Here is a 17,167-nt window from a genome sequence, read left to right as displayed (position 1 = left end):
GGAGCGAATCACGTGACCCTCTCCCAAGCGGAGTTTCCACGACAGCTGGAAGCCGAGCGGCACGGGCGCATCGCTTTCTTTGGTAAAATAATCGGAAATAAAACGACTTGAGCTCGTCTCAGCATCTCCACAGAAACCCCGGTCTGGCATGGGCGACAAGAGGAGTCCCACAAGGTAAAAACCGAGTTAAAACGGGCTAAAAATTCAAGATACGAGAGGGGAGCGGACACGGGAAAAAAATGGGTTTTCTCCACGGTCTCTCTCTCTCTCTTTTCTCTCTCTGCATGTGTGTGTGTGTGTGTGCGTGCTGATGATTTCCTAAATCCTGTAGGCTTACACAGATGTTTGCTACATTTCGTGCATGCAAGCTGAACTCTCTCTTGTCTCCCACCACCACCACCACCTGTCTTCGGTTATTTTTTAATTTTGTGTGTACATTTATTGTTTTTTAAAGGCCGAAGCGTCAACCGAAGCCCTCCTCCGACGAGGGGTTTTGGGACTGCAGCGTGTGCACCTACAAGAATACGGCAGAGGCTTTTAAGTGCATGATGTGTGATGTCAGGAAGGGGACGTCAACAAGGTATGGATTCATATACATTACCTCTTTTTAAATGGCGGCTTCCCAAGCTGAGGGGGGTGGGGGTCCCCTGGGAGTCAGCCCCCACTAACAGAATGAGGCATAATCTCACTACCACCCCTTTATCCTATTACCAATGTGTGCCTTTGTAAGGGGATACAGTTGACGTTTATTTGACAAATTAAAACCTTATCGTTGTTAGTATTATACAGGTCAGGTAGTAAACAAACATGGTTTAGGCCAGTTCTTTTTATTGTATTTCTCATGTATGTTTTAGGTGATGTATACTAGATACTCTGAAATACGTTATTGTGAAGGCTGCAACTAACAATTATTTTATCTCCATTTAAAATGGTGTTTACAAGAATGCACATGCCAGATCCTAAATGTCAATTTCTTGTCTCATAAGTCCAAAACCAAAAGATATTCAGTTTAATTTGTTATAAAACCGAGAAAAAGCATCACATCTCCATCGTTGATAGACTAAAAACTGCATTTTTAGACATTCTGGCATTAAGAACTACTAAATAAAAAGTGTGCAGCAACAACGATAATTACAATAATGTCTGTATGTTTTTAAATAACAACTACTTACTCCGTGTTTTCCTTGAACTCTACGTGTTCTTTGAGCTGGGGCTTTCCTTTACCAATGAAATTCTTAGTCTCCTTATCCTCAATACAATTTTGTGGAATAACGATTACTTTATTAGATTCAACATATCCGTTTTTGCCATAAAGAATCATGTAAAAACACCACTTTAGAGCATGTGGTCTCCCGTTCTTGGAAATAAGTCAGCATGAAAAATATATAAAATGATTTAGTCGACTAACACCAAAACAGGGGCAGCCCTACTCTCAGCAGTGCATTAGTGTCCATGTTCTTCTCCGGGTGTTCACACACACTGACCTCCATTAAATGAGGGAAATGGATGGCTCACTGCACACACACTTCCACACACTTCCACACATCCATCTTGTTGCCCCGGAGATATTTCTAACAGACGATGAGGGAACACAAACTCACACACACAAAGGCACTTCAACATACAAATACACACACACACACACACACACACACACACACACACACACACACACACACACACACACACACACACACACACACACACACACACACACACACACACACACACACACACACACACAGAGCGTTCTAGGGCCGCTACTTGTCCTGACTTCAGTGATTTGAGGCAGGAAATGACTGTTATCCCTGAGTGGCTCATCAGGATAAAAATGCAACAAAGGGTGAAGTAGAGGAAGTGTAGCTCTGGGAAACCGTGTGTGTTACATGAGCTCCCTCTTCAATGTATCATCCTGCATTAGCACAACTTTCAATCATTTAACTACAACAACATCAGTGCAGTTGTGGGCTTTGATGCTTTTTCATAAGTGGGGTATTTCTCGTGTCAGTGCATGCACTTCTACGCCTCTTTCTGCATACTTGTGTGTGTGTGTGTGTGTGTGTGTGTATGTGTGTGTATGGGTTAGTTGTGAAAGGAGATTGTGAGAGCAGCTGCCAGACAGACAGCCATAGCTCATTACTATGCAACAGTTTAATCAGCCCGCTGTCATCAAAGACACACACGCACGTACAGATGCACTCGACATGCAAATTGTACCCATGACTGCATGCCTATTGGTACACAAACAGGCACATTTCCTAATATGCGCACCCTTGATCGCACTCATAAGTGCACAGTTGCTGCTCGTGCAAACAAAGCGATTTAGCGACACGCATACTGTTATCAAAGGAGTTCAGATTATTGCCGTAGAGCGTTGATTGTTGAGGACACTCCAGGGACTCAAAAAAACAACGGCCTGCAGCTTTGCCAAGAACCTGTCTGAATCCTCACGTCACCAAAGCTGCGACACCCTTTGTCTTCCCCCATCTGGGTATATTTTTGGGGGGGGAAGTTGGCAAGGACACAAGGACATAGAATTCCACGCTTCACAGCTGACACATTTTTTAGAAAAAGCGTCCACGAGGAGGTCATATCGAAATGCTTTCCCAACTGCATTGCTGCGGAAACGTTTGAAGTGTTTGTCTCGTCTCTTCCCAGAAGGCCCTAATCCTGCAGCAAAATGGCCACACAGGTGGTCGCAGCTGTTAATGACCCGAACACAACAGACAAGCGGATTTCACTGCGAGCAAGCCAAAGGTGGTAAAGGGCATAGCACGTGCAGAATATAAATGTAGGACAGGACAAATTCCCTCGCTGGTTACTAAACAAGCATGACTGAGCTATTACTGCGGAGGAATGAATTATTCCTCGACAGGGGCACGGGAGCGTCCGCTGGTGAGACCCGTCGCCTGAAGGTCACAGGTTTTGACAGCCAGCGCTGGCTCGGTGGAAGAGAAATGAACTTGCGATGGGACTTTTTTTCTGACAGGATCAGCAAGTACATTTCAAGGCATTGGCAGAGAGTATTTCAGGAGGGAGAGCATGGAGGTAGCCGTCAGGAGATAAGTGTTTTATGAAGGTGAGGCTGAGCAGATCTCGCTGCCTAAATTCCTCTGATGTGGAGAGATGAGCTACTGCAGGGACTGGAAGCTGGCAGCTGATTGAAAGCAGTGAAGGCAGGGATACATCAGCAGGATTGGACTCGCTTATCGAAAAAAAAAAAAAAAAAAAAGGGGAGTGAAATGTAAAGAGGGATGGAGATTGGCACTGAAGGAGAACCTGCCGACGTTCCGCTTATTCTGTCAACGGCTCGGAAACTTTTCCACGGAGTCAAATGTGACGAAACACAAAGTGAGACTTGCTAATATTTTTGTTAGGAAATTCACACCGGCTTCAAATGTGATGCAGTCATTCGTGATGAATTAATATGGAAAAAGATGTTGTTTTTCCTGCATCAAGTGAACAGCTTTGAATTAAAGCCATCTAACTAGGAGCTTTGGAACCACTACATATCACGCAGCCTCATTACCTCGAGACTTTTCCGGAAAAAACGTGGGAGAGCCATCTCATCTTTGAACCCCTTTTTTGAAAAGCATAAAGATTAAAGTTCAATGGCGGATAAAGGAGGCTGTTTGATAAGTGCAAGGTCACAAGTTTGGAACCCACCCGGCGGCAGAGCGTCCTTCAGCCAGAAGGCCTCCCACTGCACCCGTTATAGGCCTTGTACCGGATTAGAGTGTCATCTTAATGTTTAAAGAAAAAGACGAGGCGTGTGTCAGAGCTAATGCTCCCGTCTGGCGTTTTGGAAGAACAGGAACGAGCTGAAAGTGTCATGTGAAGTGGTGCCGAGACAGACAGTAGCATTTGGCTGAGGACGGTGTTTAGGTTTTGAGTTTTTAACAGCCCGGTGTAATAGAGCGCCGTTTGTGACCTTCTCCCGTGTCTCGCCTGCACCTGTTCACCCAGCTGAGCCCTGACAAGTCCGTCCCCCCCCCGCCAGGGAAACACTCGGTGTGTGTGTGCACGCTCTGCCTTCAGGAGCTTGTTCCGCAGCATTATATTTCCACGGGTCAGGACAGTGAGCGCGATCGTGTTCGGATTAGTTCTCCCTCTGCCTTTCGGCTCCCCCACCTCTCCTTTCTCCTCAGATATTCCTGTTTGGTGTCTTTCTGTCTGCCTCTCTCTTTCTCCACGAGCTGAACTTAACCTAGGGCGTCTCTCGGTGACAGATTGACTGATATGCGCGTTTTGTCAGCCACACCTAAACAAGCACAAGGCTTTCTGGCTGGCTGGCAAACTGTCAGCATCTGTCTTGCTTTTTTAGATGTTGTTTTTCCTCATCCTCCGCACAGGCTCGCCCTCGCAGTTCACAGGCACCGCGCACACACTGAAAAAGTGGGCTGTGATTGCGCAATCGGCTCGGTTGTTGTTGGTGCACACTTTTTTTCGGTCAACCGTTCAAGTAGTTCTTCGTGCCAGATAGTCTAAAAATGCTCTTTTCAGCCTCTCAACGATGAAGATGTGATTCTGTTTCATAACAAATGAAATCCAATATCTTTTGGGTTTTGGATGTAAGAAGTCATCTTGGAAAGAGCAGTGATTGGTTGCAGAAGATATCTATATGAGATACTGATCAGCCTGCTGGAGCCATCTGATTAGTACTAATGTTCTGTTGCAAAAAGAAAAGGCTGAATCGTCTGTTTTTCATCTCAAAGTAGCTGCGTTGGTAAAGTCGTGTGTAACTGCCGGGGAATACTAATATGTACGTACATTTAAAATGCTGCCTGAAGGAAGATGTTTCAGTTTTAAATGCACGGCGTGAATTAGTTATATTTCCATATCGTTCCACTGCCTGTGCATACATACTGCATACACTTACCTTTTGGCTATAAAACCCTTTCCTTACAAATCAGTTATGCTTTTGAAAACTATAGCTTCCTAGCTGCCCGTCCTTTTCAAACCTTTTACAGGGTCACAATTCCTCTTAGATCTCAACACTATCTGGTTGTTTGGCTGGTAACATGTGTGGGAGGGAGGAGAAAGCTCATTTATCAGATGCAACCGAAATGTAGCGCCATTTAGCTGCCGTGTTAATGTCACTGTTCATTTCCCCAAACTGATTACATGAAGCGTGCAGAGAGCCAAACATTTGACTCACCCCTCAGAGGCATCATGTGTTTTAATTCCCTTAAGCACTCATAAGTAAAATAGCTGGGTTTGTTTGGTGAAATCTCAAATGATGGTTAAAAAAGATTTTGCAGCTCTATTTAGCCCCGAGCCTAGAATAAACCACAACATGCAACAACAACTATTGAAAAAACTCATTTTATGAGTCATGATTGCGACTGACACTGGTAACGCGTTTTATTCATATGAATAAATGTATATAAAATGACACACTTAAATCACCAATCAATGTTTGATCGCCCTGTCTAAATGATTGCATCCTCATAAAAGTCCTCTCAGTCACAGCACACATACGAGTGTACACCAGGGACAATGAAGCTGGCTGTTATCACGTCACTATGGCTCGAGATTATAGCTACGTGATAAGCCTGTAATTACTGCGCTGACACTGATGCATCACACACTGAGCACACATAGAGCAGTGTGAGAGAGAGTGAGTGAGAGAGAGAGAGAGAGAGAGAGAGAGAGAGTGGAGAATGTGCTATAGTGTGGCTAGTGGGCTGTACAAGGTGTCATAAACCACAGGACATAGAGAGCCATCTGTCACACACACATACATACATACATACATACACACACACACACACACACACACACACACACACACACACACACACACACACACGCGTATGGTGGTAGCATGTACAGGCAAGGAGGGACATTAATCATCGGGTTGGAGGAGCTCCCTGGAGCAGTCTACGACCCGCTGATAGAACCCGACACACACCTAAACCTTTAACGGCGCATAAAAAAAAAGAAGCGATTTCACAACGATGGTGGAGTCATCACCGAGCAGTGGGATGAGATCTGTTTAGAGAAGCGGACTCCTGAGCTTATTCACAGTCCATCAGCTGTCCTGTGGGATGTTTGCTCATCACACCGTGTTCTCCACTAATGTGAGCCAGCAGTTCTGCAGAAATCAGCCTCGTGCTGTCTTTGGGAATGCACGACTGTGTTACATTAAGCATTTTTACACGAACACATAAGAGCTTAGATGAATGGGGAAATGTTTGACCTCTAGTTTCATAAAAGTGTAACCATAAAGGAAAAGATTGTACAAGATTTATTACAGAAAATGCACGCTTTGTGAACAAATTCAGCCCAAATCATAACGGATCCTACACTTTCATACATCGCGCAGCTCTAGGATGGAAGCAGTTTACATTTTGAAAGTGTAAATGCTTTGGAATAAAGGGCAGAGCTGTCAGGTCTAAAAACACTCTAAATAATTGCAATGCTAATAGTTATACTCTAGTATACATCGTAACTCTATGGACTGCCCTACATTTCAATGTAATACTCAAACACTTGTTTTTGAGTATGGAAGTCACATCAGTACGCCTCATATTAACAGTTTTGTGAATTGGATAGACCCTAAACTTGAACGGTTTCTCCCTTTTTCAAAGTGTGGAATTAAAGAAGTTGGTCCTCAAGACATCATTTACACAAAATTCATCCTTATTTTAAAGTAAAACGAGGCAAAAAGTTATAATTATTTTGACTACAGGTAAGATCAGAGGAACATATCTTCATGGATTCTCAGCGACATAAATTTAGTCCGGATTCTGTTTTGAAATCATTTTTAAAGGCAGCACCTAGTGGTCATTAACAAGATTACATTACATGTTAGACACTTTCATCCAAAGCAACTTACATACTCAATACTGTGGACAATCCCCACAGGAGCAATTTGGGGTGAAGTGTCTCAGGGACACAACGACATGCTGACTGCAGTGGGGTTTGAACCTGTGAGCCCCTGATCCGAACACCAACACACTACCCACTGCGCCACACACCTCCCTTATATATGAACACAAACATAGGAATGGCTAGTTTGACCCTATAGGACAACAGCAGGGGTAAGTAGACGAGAGCACTTAGAGTCACTTTAGGCAAGTTATTATGATAGGTCTATAAACAGACCCCCCCCCCCCCCCCCCCTCTGTACTGTGACTCTGTGGTGTTGATGACCTGTTTGTCCGCTGTGGCCCTGAGTCATAATACATTTGTTTTTGTGACCAAATCTGGACCTGAGGAGATATTTCCTGGCAGCGCTGGTTCCTCGACTATTTTGTTGGTAGAGGAGTGAGAGGTCGGACGAGGGGGGGGGGGGGTGCAGGGGGAGGGAGAGAGATAGCGTTAGACTCTGTGTTTGCTGAAGGTTCAGCCAGAGTTTCCTCGTCAGTGAAATGTTGCAGGATGACTAGCAGCGTTTGTACTTTCCAGCTCCTGCAGCACAGGGGGAGTGTGTCGTTAGCTTGTGGCTACAAAACGAAATCACGCTTCGTCTGTTAGAAAGTGGTGGAGTGTTTTGTAAGGCAGCACGGTTTAGAAAATGATTAATTTGATATTGATATTGCGATATGACTCATGATATTGGAGCGAGTGATCAGTTTTTTTCATAATCCTCAGCATTATTTCAATTGAAGCACAAATAGTTTTTTTGCGTCTGTAGAATGGTATCAATGAACAAATACTGCGCTAACTGCGATTTGAATATTGCACTTGTTCGTATTGCAATTTTGTTAACATTTTCAATTATTTGCACTCAAGCTTTGGAAATGTTAGAATGACCAAGTAATGGATCGTGAGCAGAAGTGAACTCGGAACAAATTGCGTCAAAGAAAAAGCTAGGATGGGGCGATATTTAATTCCTATAAAAAACGTTGGTAAGTTTTGACTTTTGAAAATTGCTCGAAGAACAGACTAACACAATGTTTATGTTTTATTCATGAAGGGACATTTTATGTTTTTTTGATTATCTTTATTTATACTTTTTTTTTTTTTTGACTCAAAGATATGCACATATCTGTTATGCAACAAAAGTGATTAGTACCATTTAAAGCCCACGTGAATGACATTTGAGATAATATAGTAGGTTGCAGATTTCATTGTGACATGACATTTTCACATTTCCCCATGCAATGATACATTATGAAACAGTACTTCCTGTTTAGAAAGTGATCCAAAACAGAGACATTGTGATTATATTTTCAGGAACAAAAGCATTTGGCGTGTTTAAGCGCTCGTAACGTCCTCATTTCCCAGTGAGGGTCTCCATTAGCTGCTGTGGAATAAAGCAAATATTGATCAGAACAACATTTTCAACACGCTGTATTAATGTCCGAAAGAATAGGGCTCTTATATTAGGCCTAGAATTTCCTGTTGGAATCAATACACACACACACACACACACACACACAGACACACACACACACACACACACACAGACACACACACACACACAGACACACACTCGGCTTCCAGATGGAGGCCTAAGTGCTAAGATAATAACCGTTTGATTGGGTTAACAGAGGCAGCTCTGTTTAGGCCTGCTGCTCTGCCTCACCGTCATATCAGCTTTTCTCCTCTCTCACCTCCAGGTTATTGAGCTGGCTCTATTAGTGGAAACCTACTTCATTGTCACACTTGAAGAAGACAGAATGTACAAAATAATTGCCTCTCGGGCGCAGCCAGTCTTAGTTTTGAATAGAGAAGAGCGTGATTAGCCTGAGGCGGCTTTCTTTCTTGATCGTGCATCAAGCAAAAACACACAGCACCCGTTTGCTGCATTAATGAGGTAATGGCAGCAGTAATTCATCTGTAACTCTAACCGTCAATAACAGGAAGTGCATGATGACATCCTGAACAGAAATTAAAAAATCCCAAAGGGTTACAAACGCTCGTCTTGTTGATATTCTTTGGAGACAATATCGTGTGTGTGTGTGTGTGTGTGTGTGTGTGTGTGTGTGTGTGTGTGTGTGTGTGTGTGTGTGTGTGTGTGTGTGTGTGTGTGTGTGTGTGTGTGTGTGTGTGTGTGTGTGTGTGTGTGTGTGTGTGTGTGTGTGTGTGTGTGTGTGTGTGTGTGTGTGTGTGTGTGTGTGTGTGTGTGTGTGTGTGTGTGTGTGTGTGTGTGTGTGTGTGTGTGTGTGTGTGTGTGTGTGTGTGTCTTGCTAAATGAAGTCATATTTACTTCATCGTGTTGCTCTGAAAGGATGTTGCAGATTACCGGAGCTCGATACAGAGGATTTTAAAGAGTCCTCTTTTTGTTTAAAAGGTGTCAGCAGTTCCGCAGCGTCGTGCTGACAAGACAGAGGATCTCGACATCTCCTCCCTATCAGACGCTTATGTAGGCCAAGAGACCCATTTGCATTTCACTCCAGCCTCGCAAGCATCACTGCATGTTCTGTGAAGGCGATGATAAAAAAGAAAAAACAACTCTGGGAGACACTCTTTGAAGCTCTGCCCCAATTTAGGTCATCCCAGAACTGTTAAACAACAGATTTGCCCTGAGAACAAGACCAGCAGCCAAAGCTCATACATTTCCAAAATTAGGAAAAAAAAGGCCAAACGACATTTTCTTTTTCAGCTACGCTCTCAAGCTCGTTTTATGGATGTCAAGTCCAGTGCACGAGTCCTCTCTGTGTCACCCTTATAATTACATTAAGTGCAAAAGGGCGCTTTCTTCAGGAAGCACCTGGGGGCCAATGTTTTGTAATTGCGATACTCCTCGAAGGGTTCATACGCAGGTTAGTGAATAACGCTGATTTACTGTGCAGTGTTTGAAAGCTGCAATTCACTCCTAGGCTAGCATACATTCTTAAAAAAAAGAGTGTGCATTTTATGAGTAGCAATTTAGATAAGATATACTTTAGTGATCCCAATTTCACACAAACTAGCTGATGAGTTAGGAAATCTGTGGATTTATAGCTTGAAATATGGGCTGTGTGTGTGTGTGTGTGTGTGTGTGTGTGTGTGTGTGTGTGTGTGTGTGTGTGTGTGTGTGTGTGTGTGTGTGTGTGTGTGTGTGTGTGTGTGTGTGTGTGTGTGTGTGTGTGTGTGTGTGTGTGTGTGTGTGTGTGTGTGTGTGTGTGTGTGTGTGTGTGTGTGTGTGTGTGTGTGTGTGTGTGTGGTGTGAAGCATGCATGTGCACCCATTTCTGATTTGTTTACCCCACTCTGGCTTTTTGGTGCAGTGTGTGCATGCTACGATGTGCATAGGTGCATTCATACATACAACAGTGTCCATGTGCGAGTGTGTGTGTGTGTGCCCGTGGAAAATCAGGCACTAGATAGTGTATTCTCTCTCAACAGATGGCCTTTTCAACACACTTGCCTCTAAGCTAGGACTGTTGCCAGCCCCTAAACACACACACAAACACACACACACACACACACACACACACAGAGAAATACGATCGCAGCCTTCATGCGTGCAAAGTCTTGCCAGACCGGTTGCATAATGCATCGATGTTGAGACAGCAGGCACTCATGGAGGATCGAAATGTGCCTGTGAGGAAGAACATGTAGGTGTTGTGAGAACGAGTTCTATTCTCAGATCTGCTTTTTGAATGAAGCGTTCTGTATACGAAGGTGCATCAACGTCACTAGAACATGACTTTCAGAGCAAGGCAGCAAAAACATGACTCTGTGTGTTTTGTACGTAACCTGAAATCCATCATGAATAATGCTTTTAAACTAACACAGGTGGTAATCCAGTTAGGGATCAATTCCATGAAGGAGTGACGACTGTTTGTTACATGAAGCACCCACAGGTGTCATACTTCATGGCTGTTTGCACGCCTTGAGTTATTAAATACACAAACTGCAGGAGAATCAGCTCATTCCACATTTCGGATAAACGACTACAATTCTCCCTGGGTTTGAAAATTTTTATGAAAATGTGAGTGCTATTTTTATAAAATATTAATTAAGTGTAATTTGCACACTTACAATTTAACATTTGTATTGCACGTTTGTATTCAGAATCAATACTTTATTTATCCTGTGGTGGGAATGCATTATTGTAACAGTTGCTGCATTTGAGAACAGAAATACAGCAAAAATAAAAATATTTAACAAACATATGCATATTGTGCATGTTTCAAAATAAATAAATAGAAAGATCGGTTATGAGATGTTTCTTTGTCTTGTTTTAGTTTAACTGCTTGTAAAAATAAATGTTTTTTAATATGGACAGACCATGTCAATAAATACATAATACAATGTAAAAAAGGGGCACATTTTACCGCATAACATATATCAATAAATGTGTTTAATACATCATATATAACGGTGTATTCCTATTCATTATGATATTAACGTAAGAAATGTACAGTGTGATACGGTACAATACAGTTTTATTTATAAAGCACTTTAAAACCTCCAGACCAAAGTGCTGTACAGCCAAATAAACATACCAGCAATCACACAGCACAGCTCACACACCATAAAACAAGTACCAGTAAAAAACAATAGACAATTATACGGAAGAGTACGGAAGAGGATTAGGGCCACATGATTTTTTTTTTTGGGAGGATTTGAAAAAAAAGAATTTAATCTCAGAATTCTTACTTTTTCCTCAGAACAAAAAAACATAAATCTTTTTGGGAGAAAAAAGTCAGAATTCTGACTTTAATCTCATAATTCTGACTTTTTTCTCAGAATTCTGACTTTAATCTCAGAATTCTGACTTTAAAGTTTTTTTCATTTTTTTTTTGTTCTGAGGAAAAAGTCAAAATTCTGACTTTAAAGTTTTTTTCATTTTTGTTTTGTTCTGAGATTAAAGTCAGAATTCTGACTTTTTTCTCAGAATTCTGACTTTAATCTCAGAATTCTGACTTTTTCCTCAGAACAAAAAAACAAATCTTTTTGGGAGAAAAAAGTCAGAATTCTGATTTTAAAGTTTTTTTCATTTTTTTTTGTTCTGAGGAAAAAGTCACTTTAATCTCAGAATTCTTACTTTTTTCTCAGAATTCTGATTTTAAAGTTTTTTTCATTTTTTTTTTGTTCTGAGGAAAAAGTCAGAATTCTGAGATTAAAGTCAGAATTTTTTTTTTTCAAATCCTCCCAAAAAAATAAATAATAATGTGGCCCTAATCCTCTTCCGTACAATTAAAAGCAACAATCTAAAATATTTAATATTCCTAGGTGACGTGAGTATTGTACATTTCACAGAAAGCTCCCTCAGCTCATGATGTTTATCACTGCGAGTCCTGGAACAAGTCTGAGCAGGTTCACGTCTCACAGATGGCTGAATACGGGTTTATCCTCAGTGTGTGGAGCCACTCGCTGCCGGTGTTAAAAACACTTCCGCAGCCCCATCCTAACCGGCGCTGGCAGTGATTATTGCCTCTTGATTACGGTGCTGCGCTTGCATGGAGCCATGTGCTCACTGTGATTTTCCCTCTCATTAATCTGCCTCGCTCTGTCTCTCCCCCTTCCTCTCCCCCCGGATCAGGAAGCCTCGTCCCGTCTCCCAGCTCGTCTCTCAGCAGCAGGTAACTCAGCAGTTCGTGTTGCCCTCGCAGCCCAAAAAGGAAAAGAAGGAGAAGGTAGAGAAGGAGAAGAGCGACAGGGAGCCGGCGCTCAAGAAGAACAGTCACAAGAAGATGAGGTAAACTGAGATATCAGGGACGCATGGATAAACAGGAGGAACTGTGGATGGTGTTTACTCTGCCACCTGACGGGAGGTTGTCATATTTCATGAAGGGCTTCAAAAGATAAACCTGATGACGGTGGGAAACACAAAGTACAAAAATCATATTAGTGTCTCAGAGAAAAACAGATCAAGGTGCTTTCACTCATGGCTGAATCAAAGAGGAATACGTCTATACACAAGTATTTTGATTTGGCTCATTATGAAGTAAGTGGCTAAGGAAATGGCTGCGAAAAATTATACAATAAGACTACCCTCATAAAGGGTTTATAATTATGTTATGAATTTGGTTGTAAACCCTTTATTAATCATTAAGAACCATTTATAAACCAGTTTTAACACAGGCTCACTATTTGGCAAGATGACTAAGCCTTATATTGGCTACTCAGCGAGAATCAACTCAGTGAGCAACAGATAACAAGGATGCTGGCTGATGAAGGAGACGAAGTAAGCTAGGTAGCCAATATAAGGCTTAGCAGTACAGATACATGTGGGCTCACTATTTGGCAAGCAACCGGTGACAGTTGCCCTGTTTATCTCATGTCTTATAAAAGCTTATTAATGATCTATAAAGTGTTCACAACCTAATTAATAAATGAATTAAAAACTATTCGTAATCCCTTTTATAAGGGTAGTCTTATTGTAAAGTGGTACCCCATAAAGGACAGACTCCCTTGTATTCATCTGTAAGTTGTCTGTCACTAATACAAGACTATTTTCAAAAGAAATAGATTAGAAAATACTGTCACAGCTTGGTTTTGATCTCGCTCTCACGTCCATTTCCCCTCCCTCACCAGGCCGAGGTTAAAAAACATCGACCGGAGCAGCGCCCAGCACCTGGAGGTGACGGTCGGCGACCTGACGGTCATCATCACGGACTTTAAGGAGAAGGTCAAGCCCACGTCCACCGCGGCCCCCCCGCCCAGCACCGTGGCCGCCGCCGACCCCCACAGCCAGAACGGCTCCAGCTCAGAGACCACAGAGAAGGGGCTCTCCCGCTCCTCCTCACCCAGAGGGGAGGGCAGCTCGGTCAACGGAGAGTCCCACTGAGCCCACCTCCAAACCTCCCCCCTCCACACCCATCTCATCTGCAGGCAAGGTGGAGAGCTGCGCATCACCTTCTTTTGGATATATAGGAACTGTGACCAAAACACATCCCATTTAGAACGTTTAAATGATTCTTTAGAAAGCAATATGGAAGACCTTTGCTCTGTCTTGGACGTTTTTAGACATTTTCTCCTGGACATTTGTTGTAAATGGAGACGATCCTGCGCGCTGTCTGCTAGAATACTTACTAAGACAGTTTTATTCTGACGAAGAACTCCCTCAGAACTGACCTGAGATGCGTCTGAATAATCTGGACGAGCTTTAAGGACCCTGTGAGGTTTTCCTTCAGATACTCCTGCCCTTTTCTTTTTCGAAATGTGCAGCCCACCCTTACCTTCAGTGGCCGGCAGAGTGACCTATCCTTCCCCCATGTGGAACGTTGCGCCTCTGTCTGGAATCCTACGCGTTATAAACCCTGAATTTCGCACTCGGTGTCCCGACGCTGAACCTTCAACCTCACTGCAAAACCCTCGCTCCTGCTCGCCATTACTCCCAGCCTTTTCTCTTGGACTGCCTCTGCTGCGGAGGGACTTTTTTGACGCAGCATTGCCGGGCACCATTTGGTGCTTTTGGGTAATGTTCGGAGTGGGATGTTTAGTTCAGGTAATGCTTGTTATGACTGTATAAGGGCGTCAGGCAGGTTTTGATAAAAGCCCTGTTTTATATGGTGTGGGTAAAGGTGCAGAATATGATTGTAAAGGATTATACCGGTAGTCTACGCTGCCCCTTACGTCACATGTGCTAGAAATACTATCAGGGTTTTGTTATTCTACGTTCGCAGTCATTAATTGTGCAGAATATAAACAACAACCGCAGACCTGCATTAAGTGATTTCCTTTTTTGTACCGAATTAGCATTTCTCTAGCTAGTCTCATTGTTTTGATGTCCTCATAGACCAGTGACCATCAACTGGCGGCCCGCCAGACATTCTCATCCGGTCCGCACGCCGGGGGTGACTGGCATTGGCGGAGTGGTTACTGCGTTCGCCCCCCACTCATTTTTGTTTTTAAAACGTCTCGTGAGCAATGTGCTGTACCCATACTTGCCAACCTTGAGACCCCAGCCGGAGCTGTATTAGATTAACATTAACATGCTTATTGTAGTTGTATGCCTTGCGGCCTGTAGCACCTTCCTTGATGGAGCATATGTGTGGGCTGGACCTGTTTTACAGGAAAGGAGTGAGCAGAGGATTGAGTTGTCGATTCTTGTTCAGTTTTCTGTGACTATCTTCCTCACCCTCTCAGACTTTCAGTTGCGCGCGCTACTAAAGAGACGCGCTACCATGGAAACCAAACAATGGTGTAGCTGTATTGAAGTCCGAGTGGAAACAGTCCTGAGTAAATCTGATTTTGTCAGAAATCGGGAGAAATATGACCCCGGGAGGAAACCGGGAGAGGGCAATGAAATCGGGAGTCTCCCGCGAAAATCGGGAGGGTTGGAAAGTATGGTTGTACCGGAGTCCAACAGAGAGGCAGCAGCTGCGGGACAGTAGACTGCGTACTGCGTAGCCTTCCCTGCCCTGAAGAAGAAGTGATCCTTTGTTAGCGCGGAGAGTCTGCTAAGCTTTATGCGCTCCGCAGTACCTGAACGTGCTCCACTAGCCCCCCCCCCCCCCTCTCCCTCCGGTCAACAACTTCAAAATGCTGGGCTATATATAAAAATCGCTGGCCCGAGAAAGTGTCTATTGGATAAATGTTGGCCCTTGGACAAATGTAGTTGGTGATCCCTGTCATAGACCAACCACAGACTATCCATGGGCAGCAATGGATAGTCTATTGACAAGCTGTTGTTAAATTACCTGGTAAACATGATATCCCAGAAGATTGAAGTTAACTCGCTACGATAGAGGTACAGATCAACCCTGAGCTAAACATGGGCTAAATATTAGGGTTGTAAGTCAAAAAATGTCATTACACTTGAGTGTCGTCAAAAACACTATTGATCTTAATTTAATATTTTACACGCAGCCAGTGTGGCTCAGATTGCACTGGTAGAAGTGCTCTCATGTATGGTGATGCAGGGACTGTGATAAATGCAAATCCCGCTGTTTTGATTGCATTAAAAAAACTACAAATGTTCTTTTTACTTTTTTTTTGTTGGTCATAGAGTTGTGTTTTTAATAGCACGACAGTATTTAATTGTTACACCTGTATCACGAATCGGATTGTATCACCAGATTCTTGTCAAGCGCTCAGAGATATTGGGCTAACAATGACCAATCACACTAGAAACGCTAATCCAAAAGGATTTTAAGGCAATACAATGCTAACATATTAGCCATAACAGCTACAATCTGTCTCTCAGGGGTGGGTTTCTTTGCAGAGTCATGCTAATGAAAGAAAATCACTTAATGCAGCTTTGTTGTTAATAACAGTCTTGAAACTTTGTCCATACTTCGTCCAGACAGGATTGACCTCCACAGAATGAGATATATCGATGCAAATACAGGAACAGTACTTCATACATATTCATGTTTCTCGAAGAAAAAAAAAGTCAGGTTTACCATGGAAATGTTTGTTTTAGAGACGGAAAGAAAGTGGTTATTTGTCAACTACATGTAGTGTTTAGTTAAGGGACAGTGGCTTTAAAAGACTCCGGTATACTCCTTTTTAAATCTCCGCTGCACCTGCTCAGCACCACAGTGGACGACCAGAGGGGGCTCATGCTGTTTGGCCCCCACCGTGGACCCAGTTCGGACAAAGCGTGGTGCTTCTACAACGAAAAATGGGGCTTTGACTTCTGGACACGCACAATTAATGTGACGGCCTGCGGTGTGACGGACTTAAGAAAACCGCTTCTTCCATTTTGACGTAGCAAAGTGGGGGAGCTTTAGAAATATACTAAACCCCCAGCAGAACAACTATAGATCAACACGATAACTTATGAAACCTGTAGAGAAACATTTCTAAAAAAAATATTGTACTACAATGTTTTGATGTGGTTGTATTATCCATCATAGCAGTGTTACTGTCCAGATTTTTACTTTTAACATTTTTAGCACAGATCCTGAGAACTGTCATGGCATGATAATATTACGGTCTCGGTATATTGTGGGACAGGCTTTGTCTCTTAGTTTGTTTAGCATCGTTTCGTGTGTGGCAGATCTCAGGGGTTCACCACTAGCTGGGACTAGCTGTGTGGACCTGTGAGAACTGTCCCGACTCACATCTGTTATTCGTTTGTGGCAACATTTTGAAAGACACTTAAAATATATGTTGGTTGTCACCTGTTGATATTTTATTTTGTGTCTTGCTTTGCCATGTTCAATTGTTTTAAAAATGTGTGAACTTGTTTATTACATGTCTGAGTAAGAAAATGTAAACAAAAGATATCATTTAACTTTGTCGTTTCACTTTTCCTAAAGCTTTAATGAGGTCCTTTCATGCTTCTTAGGGTTTTCCCCTTTTCCTGTAGAGTGTTATATACGTTTCTGTGC

The 17,167-nt window shown here is 42.9% G+C and overlaps 1 protein-coding gene across 1 annotated transcript; it reads left to right on the top strand.

Moving 5' to 3' along the window:
- Positions 1-17,070, top strand: LOC307021867 (YY1-associated factor 2-like). Its single transcript, XM_079654376.1, has 4 exons — positions 1-174; positions 455-580; positions 12,427-12,582; positions 13,422-17,070. The coding sequence occupies exons 1-4, from the start codon at positions 149-151 to the stop codon at positions 13,672-13,674; spliced, it is 561 nt and encodes a 186-aa protein (XP_079510502.1). The 5' UTR covers positions 1-148; the 3' UTR covers positions 13,675-17,070.
- Positions 17,071-17,167: the final 97 nt, after the last annotated feature.

Source organism: Notothenia rossii (assembly GCF_949606895.1).
Source record: "Notothenia rossii genome assembly, chromosome: 10".
NCBI lineage: Eukaryota > Metazoa > Chordata > Actinopteri > Perciformes > Nototheniidae > Notothenia > Notothenia rossii.
The sequence above is the reverse complement of the archived record's forward strand: the minus strand, read 5'-3'. Positions and strand labels throughout refer to the sequence as shown.